The 22,121-nt window shown below is 38.4% G+C and overlaps 1 protein-coding gene across 4 annotated transcripts in view; it reads right to left on the reverse strand.

Moving 5' to 3' along the window:
- Nucleotides 1-1,812: 1,812 nt before the first annotated feature.
- Nucleotides 1,813-22,121, reverse strand: part of LOC124145141 (monocarboxylate transporter 14-like) — a 37,559-nt gene continuing 17,250 nt past the window's right edge. The window contains exons 4-6 of one of the 4 annotated variants that reach the window (XM_046514821.2): nt 5,643-6,761; nt 4,983-5,033; nt 1,813-3,485 (exon numbers count right to left, since the gene is read on the reverse strand). In XM_046514821.2, coding sequence (XP_046370777.2) covers nt 3,340-3,485; nt 4,983-5,033; nt 5,643-6,761 — 1,316 coding nt within the window. In that variant the 3' untranslated portion in view covers nt 1,813-3,339. The remainder of the gene's footprint in view (nt 3,486-4,982; nt 5,034-5,642; nt 6,762-22,121) is intronic. The other 3 variants (XM_046514822.2, XM_046514823.2, XM_046514824.2) reach the window with 3 other exon arrangements.

The following is a 22,121-nucleotide window of genomic DNA, read 5'->3' on the forward strand; positions in this document are numbered from 1 at the left end:
CAAAAACACAGAGATTATTCATTGGTTAACGAAGACCGTTCACCATTTGAGGAAGACCTCCTCGTTGATAAGTCTATGTTGCTATGTACAGTTAACATAAATTATCTTGACAGACTCAAAGAGACATACTGGACAAATTCCAGTACCTGAAACACAATGTATCGAACAATGTATGCATGAAATGAGTCATCCCTCTTCATATAATACGCTCTTCAACACGGCTACAGATCCTTGTTTAGCAACTCAATAGGTGACAAAGGATTTATTGAGTTTTCATTGTCAACATTGAAGTAAGCAAGAGTGACGGTCTCCTTGAACAATATTCAGTTATATCACAATGTGTCAGCTTGATGCTTTTGAATTCAAGTACATATGGAAAGAAATGTGCTGACAAAGGGATTATGCGAAGGGTGAAACATAAATTACAGAAATATATCAAAAACAGGCTTCTGATGCAAACGTTTAGATGACTGCTCATGTGTGTAGTCTCCAAAAAAGTATTTTTTTGATGGGCATGTTATGGGGGATGAACATATTGGACGTCTGTCTTTCTGAATTGAATTGATTGCTGTTCCCAGGCGGCAAAATACCACATTGTAATCTGATCTGGATTCCAATATAAACATGCTGCCGAGGTAGTTAGGTTGAAGGTACTGGCGGTTCAAAGGCAAAGTCCCTGTACTTGAACGCTTCGTCATAGCACCGTTTACTATAGACTTTGAGGTTGGTTGTTTGTTTGACATTTTGAGTTATACCGCACCACTGGCGGCTGCTATTGCATTACAATTACCTTTATTAGTTTGTTGAAATTCGGATGCAAGCGTATGGTGGCCACTTGCTAAAACTATTGTATTATGATCACTACCCGAAGTATGAGTGCTGATGTAAACCAACATGCAAATCATATGGCACTATACGAGAGGTAGTTGAACAATTCTGAGCTGAACTACGAAGGATATATAATATACCCTTAATCATATGCATGTATTAAGTACAATAATTTCCATGCTTACAGGCATTGAACCAAATACATAACCAGGTAGAATATATATGCCAGCATCAAAAGTCTAGGTATTCTGTGTTGATGAAAAAAGACAAAAGTGCCTATCAAGTACCATCAAGTACTCCAAACAGCCATCCAGGCTGATATATTTTTTGTTGTTGTATTTTTTGTGTAACGCCGCACTCAACAATATTCCAGCTTTATGGCGGCGGGCTGTAAATAATCGAGTCTGGACCAGACAATCCACAGATTGGCATCATGAGCATCGATCCACGAAATTGTGATACGATGACATGCATCAACCAAACCAGCCAGCCTGACCACCCAATCAGTGATCAACTTTAAGGAATGAGACGTGGGCAGCTTCCACCAAGTAAAATGGTGATAAGATGCATGAAACGATCACGAGTGATTGACAACTCACTACCAGACACACAGCCAGCAAAGACATTTCTCACAGGAGAGTTGAGAACGTTCGGAAGTATGAACTGGGCATGACAAAGGTTTCAGCATGCTGGGTTCTAAGGCTTCTGACTCCGAAACGCTGCAGGTTCATCATTTCGTCGTTTCGAAGCAGACCAAGTTGCTATTGTTGAGAAAATTGTTACCATGCGTGGGTTCACCAATATCAGCCAGAGATTCAACATTTAAAATAGTGGAAACATCTAACGTCTCTTACGAAGAAAACAAAGTTCAATCAGCTGGCATGGTGACGTCATTTCACCTTTGGAAGACTTTTTACACCACCAGGGGGAAGCATTCTACACCAGTAGGATCCGGGCACTCAATCATTGTTGGCAGAAGTGTGTTGACCTCGGAGGGGATTGTGAAAATTAATGTGCGTATGAAACTATATTAACTGTCCATCATAGCTAGGCTCAGAACTTTTCAGTCACCTCTCACATCATAAGGGTTGCATGATATTTTCTGTATTCCTAATAAAGGATACACAAGATAAGCACACACACTCGACTGTTAATATATATTTACGGAAAATTGATGTTTACACGTTCGATCACCACCATTCACAGGATCAATGCAAATGGATTCATGAGAAAAAGTTTGTTATAAAGGTTTGTGTACGCAGTTAAACCAATGGACAGGTTGATTGCACAGCATATTATTGTTCAGTTTGTAAAGGATGAGCGTGTCATCATCATCACGATGGATGCAACTGTACGATCTATATTGTCATGGGCAGGACCATGCTGCGACCAATAGTCACAAGTACAACTACATGTCATATGAGACAAAGAACAAGAGGAAAAAATTGAAATGCACTCAAAAACCTTTTAACATGGCAGTTACAAAACATATCTTCAGATAATCAGCTTCCTTCTCATAACAAAAAAACAACATATAGCAACCTTTTCCTAGGTATATACATTGTTCGATGCATGTTCAAACAACTAATTACCATGGCAACATATCGAGCTCATTGCATACATTCAGTTTAGAGTCTGTAGTATGACGATTGTATGTACTTTAATGCTCATACAGAATCGCAAACATTGAAATGTGGTGATACGTGGTCCTGTCTTAAATCAGTCGAAGTTAAGTGTAGAGTGGTTGGATGTGACAGTGTTCGGGAGCTTCACTCCTGAGAGTTTCTTGGGCTGAAACACTTGTGGCACCTGATGCCTCCTTAGTGTATGGGTACCCGGTAGGATGAGATGGTAATGTGACTGCAAAGCTTCTATCACCGTACAGGCAGCGGGGACCTTACAATACAGCGTTATGCCATATCGCACTTCTTGATTCAGACTTTGCTGAAATATAACTGAAATATTTGAATTCAGAACTCATAATAAACAAAAGGAAATAACTATTCTCTTTACAAGATATACACTGAATCTACAGGAACTTAATGTAATAAGGAGTCCAGGTACACGCTGACCAGGTCTTGAATGAATAGCTTACACGATTTAGAGTACAGCATATATTTGACTCATCTTTTCAGAGAATATAAATGAACCGTTTTTGAAGCGCTGACCGAAGCAACATTCGGTCTCAACAACAGATCTCCCATCCCATCCCATCCAGAATATGCATGGTCGTTTCCTTTAATTCACCCCTTTCAGAGTAAATATTTAAGGTATTAACCATTTTCCTTCAGTTTCCACAACCTACATTATATATATACTTCAGTTTCCAGTCGAACTTAATTTTAATTTATGTAAAGTCTAACTCAAATCGAGAATAGAATATATTCTAGATACGTGAAATATCAGTGAGTGAGATTAAAAAAGCAACATTGCATGCCTATCAGTATTAAAGAACGAAAAATCAAAACAATTGAATAAGTATATTTTTGTGTGAAGTTTCAGTCCACGGTGCTAAACATCAGTCAGGTGTTGTTCTTGTGGAGGAGTAACAGGTTGTAGATGTATAGGACCGGTTGATTGCTGCGATCTGGTACATGTTTTGTTTGTACACATTCCAACGAGACCTCCACATATTGCGGCCGTCAAGAGACTAGTTCCTGAAATGTACAGAAACAGTGTCGACGTTTTTGCCTAGGGAGATCGTAAGTGTAGAAAGAAGTTTTTCTTGTGCAATTTATTTAAAAGTAGTAGGCCTTCAAGTTATAAAAGGGTCAACAGAAAGTGGACATACAAGCATCAACTATATTTGTAGAACAAGAAAGTTGTTACAAGCACAAACAGTAGCCTCCCCACCTCACTGTCTACCGAATGCCCCCACAACGTATCACAAGAAACAAGTGTCATGAACCATTTTGACTTTGACATGAACCATTTTGGGCGACATTTGATCTCACACATGCCAAATGCAGTCCTTAATAACAAAGACCGTAGCACTTTCTGTTTGATAACATGACTTACGGTTTGAGAAAAATATATGCCCATTACAGTACAACTTTAAAACAGAAAGAGCTGTCATACCTCCAGCTACTTCCGGGTTATTGTGGCGATATGACAAAGATGTCTTCGTTCTTTAACTGTGTTTAATCACTGTAAGTAGCAGCATGCTCGTGAGAGTTATCTCCCCTATCCTATCTTTGGCAGAGGCCCATTTAAGGATGGGGCCCATTTAGGGTTTAGCTAATACCACAGTTATTACCTTCAACATCAGCCATGCGATAATGTATATGGAGTTTCCTCAAATTCCAATGATAAGTTATTGTTTTTTACACAAGTATTTTGGGACGTACCACCGAGCGACCATGCCCTTGAATGGCATCCAACTACATGCGAGAACATTACTTATTGCGAACTATAGTTGTGTTATAAAAAAGAAGTCTCCACACATACCAACAATACTATTTACAAGTGATTTCATGAGTAAAAACCTGAAATGCGGCCTTGACATTTAATACAAGCATGACATATGATAGGTGTTGAGTTACTTTAATCTTACCTAATTGCATAAACCATTGATATTTCATAAATGTATCTGAAATTTCATGAAATGTAAATCATGTTTCTTACTTTGACCTTTAGTGACCTGGACCTTATATGAAGGTCGAATTTCATTGAATCCAATTTATTAATACTCAAACCATCATGTACACAAGCTGGTTTTACGCCTAGTTTGTACTGAGTCACCTTGACCTTCAAGGTCATCCAACCATACGTCCGAAACTTTCCCCTGGGGTATGTAGGAGGTTGCATACGGTATGAAGTCTCTAACATCTGTCATAAACCTGGGGTTGAGTAAAACCAAATGCCGCGGCAGCAGAGCTCAAATGGGAGCAAACACATCAGCTCCTTCCTGGGTTGCAAGTGAGTGAGTGAGTTTGGGTTTCAGCAATATTCCAGCAATATCATGGCGGGGGACGCCAGAAATGGTCTTCACGCACTGTACCCATGTGGGGACTCGAACTCAGGCCTTTGGCATGACGAGCAAACACTTTATCCATTAGGCTATCCCACCGCCCCTTCCAGGATTACAAGGGAATGCTTCATAGTGTACTGAGAATCTGTTGAGGTCGAGTCATAGTAAAACTAGTGTACAGTACCTGAAAACACATATGTCAGTTCATATCTCCCTGTTTGTGAAAAGATGAAACCTGAAATGCAATGTTATAGGTTATAGCAATACAAATTCCAATGTACATTATTTGGCAGTAATGGGTATCAAATGGATATTTGTTGAATGAGCGAGCAAATGACTTTGTGTTATGCAAACTTTCAACATTATTTCAGTTATATCACAGCGTGTGGGAGAAAACCCCAGAGTGACGGCTGCCTTACATGGTAAGTAATATGGAGCTGACAAACCCAGAACTTTAATCTTGGTGAAGTTGGGATTCGAACACACAATATCTGCTCAGTGTGGATATCTACGATGCATGCGTTTGGGGCCAGTACACAAGATCCTATTGGCTGATTTATCAAAAAATGTCAGCCAGGGGTTAAAGACGTTTCAGGTTTTTTTCAAAAAGCACCATGACATATAATCTACTGAGATATGCTGATATATTTGAGGGGCGGTGCGGTGTCCTGATGGTTATAGCATTCGCCCGTCATGCCGAAGACCCGGGATCGATCCCCACATGGGTACAATACATGAACCCCATGTCTGGTGTCCCCCGTGGTAATATTGCTGCTTGAAGATTGCTAAAGGGGGCGTAAAATCCAACTCGCTCACTCGCTCGCTCGCTCAGTGGCTCACTTACTTGCAAGAGGAGGGCCTATGAATAACGCCACACCACAGCAGAAGTTCTCGATACCGAAGGCAACAGCCAAGTGTTCCAGTCCAACTAGCTGTATGGTTAAGGGGCTCACAAGGGAGTTAAGACCTCCAGTATACATACCATATGCCCCACTAAACACCATCTGCAGAGCATATGAGTTTGAAAACAGAGGGAAAAACAATGCAAGGAGCCCTGCTATTCCAAGAAGCCCCATGTGAAGAGTCAGATATCCAACTGAAAGATCACTGGCAGCAAACCCCACAAGGAGTCTTGACGCTACACTCGTGAACCCCATCGCTGTAAAGAGACTACTAGCCTCGTTTTGAGTACTTCCTTTGTACTTGGCATAATTAGGTAAATGAAACAAACCGGTGCCTTCCCCTAAGAACCAGAAAAAATAGCTGAAGCAGAAACAAATTAAACCGTACTTGTTTGGAATATTTCTTATCTTCATCCGCCCAAAGCATCTTGAGAGCCTGCTGTATTTACTCACAACGGTGTCAGTGCTTGACTGGTGTTCTTCTGTTCGACATAATGGGATCAGTGCGTCCATCTTCACATCACCATGTTTATGGGATCCATGTCTGACCTGTAATTCTGTTTCATCGTGGATTGTGTCATTGAGTACACACCCAATGTCAGGAGAATTATGATCTCTTATAACACAATGATCGTGGCCAAAAGATGAGCCCGCTGGTGGTATGAGCATTCTCTTCACTGTATATTCATTGGGTTGGACCGTCTTTATATTGGATGTATTCTCATGAACACCCCCGCACATTGGATCGTTGATGGTGGCACATCCCTCCGTGCATGTAAATGATTCAAATTCAACATTTTCATTTTGACTATTGTTGTCCATCGCCGACATTGGCTTCAGAAGACTTGCAGCAACACATATGTTTGATAACAGAGCACCCATAACCAGCAGACAACCATGTAGGTTGTATGTGTCCATGAGGAGCTGACACAGAGGTCCTGTGATAAACATGCCGACCGCAATTCCAGACACAGTAACACCATAAGCCAATCCTCGTCGTTTTATGAAATAGTATCCTGGGACCACATAGCAGGCGTTGAATGCTAAACCATTGCCAAAACCTGTTGATCATAAAACATTTGAAATATAGAGAATATTAGCTACACATGTGTTTCCAAGTCGTACACAGATGTAGTTTCCTTCCTCATATATTATGTTCATCAAGAGGTGAAACAGGATGAATCTGTGATCGAGATATGGCTCCAATATTGCTGATGAAATGTAAAATTTTATCTCACTCACGATCATATGATAGTAACCGAAATAATAATAAACTTAGAAGCATTTCACTCACTAACTTTTTACGCATTGAAATACATCGATAGGCTCAAACATTTTCTATATGTGTCTTATTGAAATTAGTTCCTGTTAGGTGATTTCAGTTCCATGTTCATCGGATCGTGATACCCACATAATCGAATTGCTTATCATAACTGTATCCATTGACACTAAAATAGTGTACAGTTCTATTGTCCTGCATATACTACAGAGTGCGGCTTTGTAAAGCTGTAGCTTCAAGGTAATGTCTATTATTTTATTTCAATGTTTTACAACGAACTTCCTCATATTGAATACTGCAGTAGTAAAGGTAATGATGGTTCTGGACCACTTCCACTGGAGCCAGATTTATATACCTATAATACAGAGGGATTTTTTTTTGCAAAAACGATTATGCCATTCAACGATCATCATGAGACTAAACTAAATTGTAATGAAAATATTCTCTATTATTTTTACTCATAGACATACCATTTTTTAGAACAAAGTGATATTCAACATTTTTACTAAGTTCTTCGTTCATTTTACTAGGAGTCCAGACTATATGCTCTTTTTCGAAATTGGAAAGAAACAATTGATGACCGTATTGGTTGGTTTGACATCACTGATATAATATATACCCTGTGGTAATTCTCTCCATTTGATTGGTTTGTCCCGGAGCATTAATGTGTTTTTGAGTTCTTCCTTTGTTGACATTATTATATTCTTATGTAAGCATTCGTTTAAATGTGATCCAACAATAGGAAACAATCTATTTTTGATCTCCAACCAGTTCTTCGTTTTTGGCCCGGAATAATTGTTGCGCTTGTTGTCTCCCCTGTTCTATGAACTTTTTTTCTTGTCTACACTAATATCACTGCTCTTACGAGAATTGGATCGAATCTCCTGCTTCATTGCAGTGATTTGGTTAGTTCTGACAACACTTGCTTCAGCGAGTATCCGAATTTTGTCATGTTTTGATGGTTTCTTTTCCAACTTACAAGAAATAAATTTTATCGCTATTCCTGCCAGTCCTGAGACTCGGGCCGCTATTTCAATGCCAAGTACGATAGGTGCAGCGATTATAGTTGATAATAAACCAACATCGACTCCACCAAGTCCCATGCCAGCTGTTACAAGCATAGTGTCAACTCCGTCGAGAGCATTCACAGCTTTGCGATACTTTTTAATACAATCCAAGTCTCAACTCCCTCTCCTTCTCTATTCGATGTTTCGGTTTATTTGATGTAATCGAAATCCATCAACGGTGTCCATCTTTTCAGATGCTTCATCGAGCACTGGATATAAACCCATAATGTATATTAATATATCATATAATAGTCTTTAATTGGTCTTGCTTCAATGTTTTGAGAGTATACATCAACCTTATTAAATGTATATTATACGGCATAAATATCTTAGTAAGAGAAATGCTTTCACCTTTATTAACTTGGACTCCCTCAAGGATTGCAACAGGTGATATTCCCATATAGATAATACTGCAACGTTGACGCTCGTGTTTCTTAAGCCATTTAATTGATGGACATGGTAATATTTCAAAGGCATCTTCTGGTGCATCTTCAAACAAGACTTTAATAATGAGTGTAGAAAGATCAGGTATAGCATTCAAGTTATTTTTTATATCATTGAATTCAGTAACCAAATTTAAACTGACATTTTTTAATGATGGACAACTCAATAACATATGACCTGGGTTTTCTGGCAGGGCAGCGACTAACACACCTTTTTCGTTTTGAGGGGATATAAGCCCTGAGTACGATCCTACTATTTATTATCTTAGTTAAATGATGTCCCTTACACGTCATCGCATATGGTGGGGCAATGACGATATTCAGTAGCCACTTGATTTTTGCTTCGACCATAGTCCATTTATTATCATCATTGCGAGTAAGATTGTATGAAGTGTTTGTGTGTCTACAAGATCGGAAAGCGCAATTGTATTACATTGTCTAAGGTTATGCGTTCCAGGGCCTGATGAATCAACCATTATTTATAATATGAAGCGTTACACTCAAGCATCCTATCTGTACAGGTTGGTGTTTTACATATAATACAGAAATTTTTAGGTCTGTAATAATACCCCGGTTTAACTTTTTATATTGTAATGAGAAAGATTCTGTTCTACTGCTATTGTATTTTTCATCTTTGACTGGAATAGCTCTTAGCGGAGTTGAAGGACTTTTGAGTTATCAAATGAATATTATCCGTTGTACTGATCTGATCAAGATGGATGCACAACTCTTTATAGGGAACTAAATCGGGTAATTTAACTCTATGCAATTTTTCGTTGGGTGATACTTTTCCTCTTCTAAATCCAAGTGTAGCTGCTATGTTCGGGATAAGAATTACATCCTTTTCTCCAGTGTTTAAAATCAGCATCCCATTTGACTAATTTTGTGTGAGATTAGCTCCCAAAGGCTTGAAACTTTCATTATTGAGTGAGCATTCACTGTAATACCTATCCGGTATAAAAAATGGATTTGATTCCACTATTGGTTTCAATTATAAATACCTCCTTATTCATTCTCGCAGCATTTATATTGGTCCACCGCGGGTAATACATTACATCGCTGATACATACATATCAAATATACAAAGATACTATATCATAACTTAAATATGAAATCAACTTACATTACGAATCAGTCAATTTTAGTAAAAGCCTCTGGTGCTAGGTTTTTTGTTAAATTCCCTGATATCTTTGAAAAATGCAGGGTCACGGCAACAAGCGATAAAATGGGGCATGATTGGTTCCACAATCAAATGCAATTTTGGCAGAATCAGTTAAACTTTGCCATATGGTGTACCACAACAGGATTTGGTGTATCTCTTTATGCCCCCGGACTTAATAATAAATTTGTGGTTGTTTCCGATCAACAAAAAACAGGTATAAATTCAGATATTAACACCCAGCAAACAAGCATAGGCGAAACGGGAATAGTCAAGTCACAGTCACCAAAATAGCCATCTACTGACGCACAACCAAAGTTCCACCTCATATTGCCATTCAAAATCAACAATATATCGATTATAAAACAGCGCTTGTAGTAGGTGGAGTCGCGGCTGGTTTACTCATGATTTGGATAAATAGTCTTGTTCTGTTACTCATGGGTATTGTACGACGCCTCAGTATTGGGCAGTCACTAGTTACTTCCCTTTGGAAGCTCACCCTTAGAGATAGATACGATTTGCGTTTTCACGCTGAAAGCACGTTGTGTTTGACTGCTATTTCGTTAGCTATGACAGAATTCAACACGTTTTATACAGTCCCCACAGTGTAAATACACTCATTTGTGTTCCCTGATCATATTTGTTAGCATGGAAAATACTGTTAACGCCAAATTTGTTTAGTTTTCTCAAAGTTTCGTTTTTGCCTTATCGAAGTTTAAGTGAGTGAAGTGTCGTAAAATATCAAAGAACACTTGCTTAAGATGGCTTTGTTCCAAAATAATAATTATAAAGATATGGAACTTTCAATTTATAATAATAGACTTAATTGGGCTTTATTTGTATTTTTCAGCCTTTTTACCACTCTACCATCACCACTAAATCATGATTATCATGCCACCAACAGAATAAAAGTGATGTGGGTTATAGCTGGCTGTGTTTTTTTTTGTTTATGGAACAACTGGTCACAGTACAGTAAAAAGGACTGGTGCTTCACTGTAGAGAAATAGAATGGCTACTAAAGACCAAGAAGATTATGTGGGATCTCCACAAGATGAAGAAGATGAATCTAAAAGAAAGAGAACTTTAACTCCTAAGGGAAAATAACTGTTTAGTTCACAAAAAAAAGAATATTGTGTTAAACTTCAGAGACTTGCGAATGAGCTAGTCCAGGTAAAGGATGACGTTGAAATATGTCCTAAAGATCTGAAACAATTGGGGAAAAGTAGAGAAAGTTTGAACACATGCTATCATCAGTATAATCAAGTGGCATCAGATTATGTGGTATTTCTGTCAAGAACAGGAACAGTAGAATCTGATGAAGAATTAGAACTGAACATTAAAAACAGAGAGCATGTGCAAAGGGTGTTCGATAAGATCAATGCTAAAACTGACAATTCTTTGTGCATGCGGTAGAAGAACATTCTATGTCTTCAAAACACAGCAGAAGCAGTAAAGCTGCAAGTGAGAGAATGTCTGTAAAGATAGCAGAGAAGCGTGCGAAATCGGAAGCTGCAAAGGTGGCTCTTGGAATATGTGACTGAAGAAACTGAACTTCTCAAGAAACAAGCCTCAATCAAAGCAGAAAGAACCATAGTGGAACATCGGAGACTTTACGCTGTATTGAAAGCTGAAGTAAAGGTACTTGAAGAAGAGGATGGCTCTGCTGTGAAGTCAGTTGGAGTTCCTGTTGAGGACCCTAAGGAAAGAACCGAAATCTATGTTGCTCAGTTAAATGCACATAAGGATAAGAACGACGGAAGCTACGAACCACCATTGCCTCAGCCCCGTCACCAGGGGGTACAAGATCCAGATACTTTTATCTATTAAAGAACCAGTACTTATCTTAACTCTCATGCTCTTCCATATATGCCCCCAAATGATATTTCTTGGATGTTGGACTATTGCTGACCAAGTCTGATGATTCTCCGGAGTCATATTCTGTGTGGAAAGTCTCTTTCATAGAGGTGACAAACGAACTACAGCTCAGTGACACTGAGGAACTGGACCTGCTTCTAAACTGGCTCGGAAAAGAATCTCTGCAACCTGCAAAGAATATCAGGCGATCCAACCTTACAAACCCAAAGTTGTGTCTCTCGCTTACATGGGAAAGACTAGATAAGAAGTTCGGAAGCCCTGAGAGTATCCTATTTTCTCTTGACAGAGGAATTGATGCATTCCCAAGTATCACTTCCAGTGACTATAATAGACTATATGACCTCTATGATCTGCTTTCGGAAGTCGAGTGTATAAAACTTGATCCCAAGTATGCAACCCACCTGGCATAATTTGACTCACCCAGAAGCAGCCAAATTACCAGTTGGTCTCCGGGATAAGTGGGAAGGCAGAGCCTTTAAGTACAAGGAAACCCATTACGCCAGCTTTCCACCTTTTACAGGGTTTGTAAGTTCAATAGCCTATTTGAAAGTCACCCCTCCAGATGGCGACGCACAGATAGGCTTTGTAATGGGCAAAGTGAAAATAGCACCAAGTCATGGCCACGCAATCCCTTGCCTTGAGTTATGTTCTGCAGTCCTCATGACAGAACTGGCTGAAACAGTATGTGAGCGTCTCAGCATACCCCCATCAGAAACCTGCTTTCACTCGGATAGCAAAATCGTGCTGGGTTATATCAGAAACAAAACAAAGAAATTCAAAATATATGTTTCAAATAGAATCACAAGAATACTGAGTTTCTTAAATTCAGATCTGTGGGCATATGTTACCAAACGTAATCTAGCTGATGATGGAACAAGATCGCTTGATGCTAAAGACCTTACAGATAGTAAATGGCTGAAGGGACCACAAAATGCATCCAGATTGGACGAGAATGAAAAAGATGCAGAAGAGACAGAATTTGATAGGATCAACACAAAGATAGATGAAACAGATGCTGTCTCATCAAAAGCCACTCACCTTGTGGATTCTGGCAGAATAGGAACGGACAGTTTCAAAGATTTTCCTCCTGGAAAAATCTGTTTAACGGAATAGCTCAGCTTAAGCACCTTGCAGGAACATTCAGACCCTAAAGTCGGAACAGATTTGTGGTCTCAACATCAACATATATTGACAGTGAGGACTTCATCCTTCGTGAAGTTCAGCCTGAGAATTTCTCGAAAGAAATTCAGTACCTCAAAGACAATTTGCCCATTCCTAAAGAAAGTTCACTACTCTCGGTAAATGCTGTCCTTGACGGTAATGAACTGCTAAGAGTAGGCGGACGTCTGAAAGAGACTGAACTTGATAGGGAATATAAGAATCCTCTCATTTTACCAAAACTCATTATCCTGCATTTCCATGAGCAGGTCAGACATCAAGGGAGACAGCTCACGAAGGGAGCTGTGCGTTCTGGAGGTTATTGGATCATAGGCGGAAGGAGACTGATCTTGTCTCTCATACAGCGTTGTATTACATGCCGCAAGCTGAGAGGCAGAACAGAACCTCCAAAGATGGTTGATCTTCCACGTGACCGACTCGGGGAGAGTCCACCCTTCATATATGTCGGTCTTGATACCTTTGGACACTGGAATGTGGTGTCTCTCAAAACAAGAGGAGGCTACCCCAACTCAAAGAGATGAGCGATCATGTTCACATGTTTGGTTTGGTTTGGTTTGATCATGTTCCATGATGTCCTCGTGACCCTGATGGCAGAGGTTTGTGCGATAGTTAACAATCGTCCAATAGTTCCTGTATCGAAGGATCCAGACAGCCCCTGCATACTATCTTCAGCAGTGCTATTAACTCAAAAATCTAAGCCTGTGTCAAATATCAGTAGACAGATCAATACAAATGACATGAAGAGTCTGTATAAGGCTCAGTGGATGAGAGTGCAGCAATTGGCCGATATGTTCTGTGCCCGTTGGAGATCAGAATATTTGCATACTCTGCAAGTCAGAAGAAAGTGGCAGACAGATTCAATAAGTCTGCAAACTGGAGATATTGTGTTACTGAAAGACAAAGACCTTCATCGGAACAATTGGCCAATGGCCGTTGTGGCAGACACCATGCCAAGTGTTGATGGCCAAGTGAGAAAAGTGACTGTTCAAACTGCAAGGGATGGAAAGTCATCGGTGTATTCACGTCCAGTTACAGACTTAATTCCAATACTCAAAGTGGATAGCATCTAGTCATAGTGTTTTTCATACAGTTGATATTGACTCAGATATTGAAGTTGATTTACTTCCAAAGAAAATGTGCCTTTTTTATCGTTTAAACAGGTAGCATCAATACAAAGATTGTACGTGTGTTTCATGGTGCTTCATGGCATGTCATAATTATAATAATGCTCAGAGTATCTCTTTCCGAGATTATTGCACTTGATGTCCTTTTACAGAATTCTTTATAAGTATCATTAACAGTTGATTGTTATGATATCATTGGGATATCATAGGGGGGAGTGTTCTGTCACTCATGGGTATTGTACAACTCTTCAGTATTGGGCAGTCACGAGTTACTTCCTCTGGAAGCTCTCCCGTAGATATGTAACTTTCAAGTTAGACTTAATTAGGCTTTATTTGTATTTTTCAGCCTGTTTACCACTCTACCATCACCACTAAATCATGGTTATCATGCCACCAACAGAATAAAAGTGATGTCGGTTATGGCTGGCTGTTTTTTTTGGTTTATGGAACAACTGGTCACAGTACAAGTCTTTAACTGATAAGTAAAACAGCCCGGCATTTGCTATGATCAGTGCCCACAAGTTCTTACAAAGCCAAATGGTAGTCTTTTCTAATAGATTCAAGAGCCAGGAAACAAAACTCCCTATTATGCCGGGAAGTGCAGATGCAGCTTCCCTAGTGCTTCTCCTAATGCTTTTAAATGCTTTTTTATCCACTCTTTTACACCAGTTTTATCACTAGGCGATGTGGGTGGTGTGGGCAGTCCACCACCATCGTTTAACCTGAGAGTCAAAGTCGAATTAATAAATCCCAATGTGGTTAAAATACAATGGTAATCCAATGGTAAAATGTTGGTAAACGCAACGCATCATTCAGCGGTGGTCAGCAGCTTGGCCATTGGCTATGTCCATATAGCTAAAATGATTACTAAAGCCACACCACAAGTTAGATTCTAATGGTTTTGATATCGGTATCATGGTTCTAGATGTAGGCCTAGCAATGGCTACAAAAGATATGCTAATCAAACAAGAGCTTATCCCAGAACACATAATGAAGTAATAAAACATTTGAATGTTTTATAAACATAGTATTATTGAGCATTTGAATATTTTACAAACACATATAGTATGGCATCAATTGTGATGATGGTCGATGGAGCTATTGTTAATCCTTTAGCTTTTTGGGTAAAGTAATTTTTAAAATTCTACTATTGGGGAATAAAATGCTAAAGAAATCAAAGAGGAGCGTAAATGACATAATAAAGCATTAGAACAACTCGAAACAACCCAGTCACAATGGGCCAGACAGAGGATGTTGAGATTAGATTTTCATAATGATGAACTGCGTAAACAAGGACATTCAATTCAAACGTTTAAGGATGTTGAATCTGCCATGCACGAATACTTCCTTGTTTATGGAAAGACACTTGACCCAATGCCAAGGCCAACAATAAGTCAGTTTTATACACCGTCAGAGGCTAACAAAGCCCGCGAGATAGTATTTATAATGTTTGGGTTGTCAGTAGTTGTGATTTTCAGCTACACAATTATGCGTAAGCTATGATCTATTACGTATCAGCTATGACCTGGTGTGTCTGTTTTTAGCTACACAATTATGCATAAGCTATGATCTATTACGTATCAGCTATGACCTGGTGTGTCTATGTTTAGCTACACAATTATGCATAAGCTATGATCTATTACGTATCAGCTATGACCTGGTGTGTCTGTTTTTAGCTACACAATTATGCGTAAGCTATGATCTATTACGTATCAGCTATGACCTGGTGTGTCTATGTTTAGCTACACAATTATGCATAAGCTATGATCTATTACATATCAGCTATGACCTGGTGTGTCTGTTTTTAGCTACACAATTATGCATAAGCTATGATCTATTACGTATCAGCTATGACCTGGTGTGTCTGTTTTTAGCTACACAATTATGCATAAGCTATGATCTATTACGTATCAGCTATGACCTGGTGTGTCTGTTTTTAGCTACACAATTATGCATAAGCTATGATCTATTACGTATCAGCTTTGACCTGGTGTGTCTGTTTTTAGCTACACAATTATGCATAAGCTATGATCTATTACGTATCAGCTATGACCTAGTGTGTCTGTTTTTAGCTACACAATTATGCTTAAGCTATGATCTATTACGTATCAGCTATGACCTGGTGTGTCTATGTTTAGCTACACAATTATGCATAAGCTATGATCTATTACGTATCAGCTATGACCGGGTGTGTCTGCTTTTAGCTACACAATTATGCATAAGCTATGATCTATTACGTATCAGCTATGACCTGGTGTGTCTATGTTTAGCTACACAATTATGCGTAAGCTATGATCTATTACGTATCAGCTATGACCTGGTGTGTCTATGTTTAGCTACACAATTATGCGTAAGCTATGATCTATTACGTATCAGCTATGACCTGGTGTGTCTGTTTTTAGCTACACAATTATGCGTAAGCTATGATCTATTACGTATCAGCTATGACCTGGTGTGTCTGTTTTTAGCTACACAATTATGCATAAGCTATGATCTATTACCTATCAGCTATGACCTGGTGTGTCTATGTTTAGCTTCACAATTATGCGTAAGCTATGATCTATTACGTATCAGCTATGACCTGGTGTGTCTGTTTTTAGCTACACAATTATGCGTAAGCTATGATCTATTACGTATCAGCTATGACCTGGTGTGTCTGTTTTTAGCTACACAATTATGCATAAGCTATGATCTATTACGTATCAGCTATGACCTGGTGTGTCTGTTTTTAGCTACACAATTATGCGTAAGCTATGATCTATTACGTATCAGCTTTGACCTGGTGTGTCTGTTTTTAGCTACACAATTATGCGTAAGCTATGATCTATTACGTATCAGCTATGACCTGGTGTGTCTGTTTTTAGCTACACAATTATGCTTAAGCTATGATCTATTACGTATCAGCTATGACCTGGTGTGTCTATGTTTAGCTACACAATTATGCATAAGCTATGATCTATTACGTATCAGCTATGACCGGGTGTGTCTGTTTTTAGCTACACAATTATGCATAAGCTATGATCTATTACGTATCAGCTATGACCTGGTGTGTCTATGTTTAGCTACACAATTATGCATAAGCTATGATCTATTACGTATCAGCTATGACCTGGTGTGTCTATGTTTAGCTACACAATTATGCGTAAGCTATGATCTATTACGTATCAGCTATGACCGGGTGTGTCTGTTTTTAGCTACACAATTATGCATAAGCTATGATCTATTACATATCAGCTATGACCTGGTGTGTCTGTTTTTAGCTACACAATTATGCATAAGCTATGATCTATTACGTATCAGCTATGACCTGGTGTGTCTGTTTTTAGCTACACAATTATGCGTAAGCTATGATCTATTACGTATCAGCTTTGACCTGGTGTGTCTGATTTTAGCTACACAATTATGCATAAGCTATGATCTATTACGTATCAGCTTTGACCTGGTGTGTCTGTTTTTAGCTACACAATTATGCTTAAGCTATGATCTATTACGTATCAGCTATGACCTGGTGTGTCTGTTTTTAGCTACACAATTATGCTTAAGCTATGATCTATTACGTATCAGCTATGACCTGGTGTGTCTATGTTTAGCTACACAATTATGCATAAGCTATGATCTATTACGTATCAGCTATGACCTGGTGTGTCTGTTTTTAGCTACACAATTATGCATAAGCTATGATCTATTACGTATCAGCTATGACCTGGTGTGTCTATGTTTAGCTACACAATTATGCGTAAGCTATGATCTATTACGTATCAGCTATGACCTGGTGTGTCTATGTTTAGCTACACAATTATGCATAAGCTATGATCTATTACGTATCAGCTATGACCGGGTGTGTTTGTTTTTAGCTACACAATTATGCATAAGCTATGATCTATTACGTATCAGCTATGACCTGGTGTGTCTGTTTTTAGCTACACAATTATGCATAAGCTATGATCTATTACGTATCAGCTATGACCTGGTGTGTCTGTTTTTAGCTACACAATTATGCGTAAGCTATGATCTATTACGTATCAGCTATGACCTGGTGTGTCTGATTTTAGCTACACAATTATGCATAGGCTATGATCTATTACGTATCAGCTATGACCTGGTGTGTCTGTTTTTAGCTACACAATTATGCATAAGCTATGATCTATTATGTATCATCTGGCAACATAAATAGCCATGACGCACCATGAGGCTGAGTGGAGGTGTGATTTGCATTTAGACAAATGATATGATAGGTGTATAACCATGAATCTGTGAAGATTCACACTCATGGGAAAATCAATTCAATGCAACAGACGATTTGTCGGTATATATTGTGGTATTCATGCTTATTACATCAGACAAGGAAATGTAAATTATTCCTGTTTTGTATGCAGGATAGGGGTCAAAGGTCGTTATTGTTTATGCAAGAAACACGGCGCTGATAGGGTCAGGAACCCGATTATTTACACTAGGAAAAGCGATTACATCAACGAGAGGAATAGGTTGGGGAGAATACGTGTTTAGATATATGAAAATATAACCATTTAGACATTTGACTCATTTTGCATATTCCATTACATCACAATGGTTATTGTCAGAGAGTTCAAGGCTTTGGCAAATCATCGTGGTCTACATGGTTATTCTTGAATGAGAAAAGCTGAATTTATTGATTTAATCAGTTTGAAATAAGACAAAACCCAGACTGTTAGAGAACTCAAAGCTCAAGCGAAAAAAGTGGGCTGAGAGGTTATTTTCGAATGAGAAAAGCTGAATTGATCGCTTTACTGAATGAATAATAAACCCGCTGTTGTTGATAAAAATCAACCAATTGATGTTGATAAAAATCAACCTGTTGAGTTAAGATTTGTACCCACAGCCAGCGTTGGTAAATACGTAAGAGGTTGGAAGTTGGATATTAATTCCAACATGGATGTTAATGATGTTAAGCCCATTGACGGACTCAACCTTTATGTTATAGACAAACCTACACCAATCTCGCAAATTCATAAGGCGGAAAAGCAAATAATTTAGCTATAAATGTTTTAGGACATTCTCCTAAAGGAATTGTTGTACACAGGATAAGCTCCGCCCTAGAACATATTCACAGAATCAATTCTTTTCTGATAAAAAAAAGATGGTAAATATTATTATACGTGGATAAAGAGTTTAAGCAGGCTATTATATGATCAAACAAAACATGAGAGAAAGAAATATTTCTGCGAAGATGCCTGCATGGGTAGAGCAGACAAGATCTATTAGAAGCGCATAAAGAAGACTGCAGAGGTGTTGGACAGACTGCTATCAGGATCGATATGCCTACAGAGGGAAAAATATATTATAATTTGAACATTTTTTCCAATCAAATGCCAGTGCCGTACATAATTTACTCTGACTTCGAAGTGCTTATCAAACCGATAGAAAATACCGAACATAATAATGAATGTAGTTTTACATACAAAACTCAAGAACATATTCCTTGTGGGTTTGGATATATAGTTGTAAAGTATGATGGGAAAACAAACCCGCTCGTGATTTACAGAGGTCCTGATTCAGTGGGAAAGTTCCTAGAATATCTACAAAATGAAGAGAGAATAATCAGGGAAAATTCATCGCATAAGAAACCGATGTGTATGATGAGGGATGATTGGAGGGCCTATAAGAAGTCAGCGATTTGTCATGTTTGTAAACCCCTCAATGGGGATTCCCTTAGAGATCATTGTCACATCAAGGGTAATTATCGGGGAGCCGTGCATGACAAGTGTAACTTGAAAAAATAAAAACGAATTCTCAAACAACACCCATCCCCATTGTGTTTCATAACCTTAGGGGATATGATTCTCATCTCATCATGCAAGCTCATCATCTCAAAGACAAACGGTGGTTTAACATGCATTCCTAATAATATGGAAAAACATATATCATTCTCGCTGACTAAAACTATACATTATACAGACAAGGATGGGAAAGCCAGAACAAAACATAGTAACGGACTTAGATTCATAGACTCCGTACAGTTTCTGTTATCTTCCCTGGACAATTTAGCTAATGCGAGCAATCCCAGTGACTTTACAATAACAAATCAATATACTGATCAGATAACACGGCATTTGTTGCTACGAAAAGGTGTATATCCTTATGAATATATGGATAATTGGTCTAGATTTGATGAAACTAAATTACCACCCATTGAAACATTCTATAGTAACTTAACAGAATCTAAAATAACCGATGCCTATTATGAACACACTGTGACCGTGTGGGATAATATAGGTTGTAAGAATTTAGGTGATTATCATGATCTGTACTTAAAAACCGATGTATTGTTACTCACAGATATATTCGAGATATTTAGAAAGACATGTTTAAAACAATACGTCTTGGACCCGGCATGGTACTATTTCAGTCCCATGCTATCGTGGTATGTATTGTTGAAGAAGACAGGTGTAGAACTAAAATTACTCACCAATTATGATATGCACTTGTTTGTTGAGAAATGATTAAGAGGTGTTATGTCGATGTCGCCGAAAACGTATTCTTAAGCTAATAATAAATTATCAGAAGGATATGATCCAAGTAAACCTGATACGCACATATAATATCTCGACGCCAACAATTTGTACGGATGGTCTAAGAGTCAACCTTTACCAACTGGTGGTTTTGAGTGGGTCGATGTGAATCATATCCACAATATTGATGGGAATAATTTTCATAATATCAATGTGAATGATATCCCTGCACATTCCGATCAAGGGTACATACTAGAAGTTGACTTAGAATATTCAACAGAGTTACATAAAGACCATAATAGTTATCCGCTAGCTCCCGAAAGATTAATGGTTAATAAAGATTGGATGTCAGAATATCAACACTCCTTGATGGGTAATACTAGATAAGCTAACGTAGAAAAACTCGTACCAAATTTGATGGATAAGACAAAATATATAGTTAACTACAGAAATCTTCAGTTACATCTATTGTTAGGCATGAAACTAAAGAAAATATACAGAGTTCTTAAGTTCGATAAAAGCCCTTGGATGGAGCCCTATATAAGGCTGAGCACAGATTTAAGAAAGAGGGCTACCAGCGATTTCAAAAAGAATCTTTATAAGCTCATGAATAACTCAGTATTTGGAAAAAACTATGGAGAATCTGAGGAAGCGTGTTGATGTTAAATTAGTCAGGTCTAAGAGGAAGAAGGACTCTGGAAACTTATAGCCAGTCCGGCTTTTAACAGAAGCAAGATATTCGATAACGACTTAGCAGCACTGCATATGCAGAAAAGTAATATAAAATTCAACATACAGGTGTACGTTGGTATGAGTATTCTTGCCTTGCCAAAACACTTAATGTATGACTTTTATTACAACAAATTTAAGAAGCAGTAATCCACTGAACAGCGTGGTAAATGAAAGGGTATTATGTAAGATGAAGGATGAATGTGCTGGGAGTATGTCGGATTAAGACCTAAGATATATTCTATAAAGAAGCCTGTTAATGGGGAGATAAGAAAAGCTATGGGTGTTAAGATATATGTGGTGAAAAAGCATATCAAACCCGAACAGTATAAAGAAGCATATTTCAATGGCAGAACATTCAAACACAAGATGAACACTTTCAGAAGTGACAATCACAGCATATATGGATTAAGAATGAACAAGACATCATTATCCCCCTTAGATACAAAGAGATGGATTGATAATGATGGTGTAACTACCTATGCTTATGATTATGGTGGTAATACTGTATTGTTGGGAACTGTGAGCAACTCTTCTCGTACAAATCCCTTGCCCGGTCCATCTTTAAGATAATAAAGAATCGTCTCGCCTTCTTTCGTAACAAACCGCTAATGTTATATATCTTCAGGGACCAAATCGGATGGGTTGTGCGACATAGACATCCTTCGAGTTCAACGGGCTGGTATAAATATCTTACACTTACTCTATGCAGAAGTTTTTGTTCTTTGCCTCTCCGCAGTGCTGAAGATTCGGAAGTCACAGATTTCATTTTAATTGTATCGGATGGTTTCTTCCCTATTAATCTCTTTACTTCATTACTTAGCGCTGATACAACAGCTGATAATCGTGTCACCCATTCGGTAGATCTTAATCGTTCTGATTTCATTTCAATCCCATACTGATAGCCAAACAAACGTTCCGCTAATGTTTGGTTAAATCTTTCAACGGTAGCTTGACTATAGTGGGCCTCTTTTTCACCACGCCTGATTTCAACATAGTGCTTTGTTAACAGTTCAGTTACTGATCCCATAAACTCGCGACCAGGATCAACTTGAAATAGCTTTGGCCATTTTAGTGG

The sequence above is a fragment of the Haliotis rufescens genome, unplaced genomic scaffold (assembly GCF_023055435.1).
Source record: "Haliotis rufescens isolate VD_foot unplaced genomic scaffold, xgHalRufe1.0.p SCAF_9, whole genome shotgun sequence".
Lineage (NCBI taxonomy): Eukaryota > Metazoa > Mollusca > Gastropoda > Lepetellida > Haliotidae > Haliotis > Haliotis rufescens.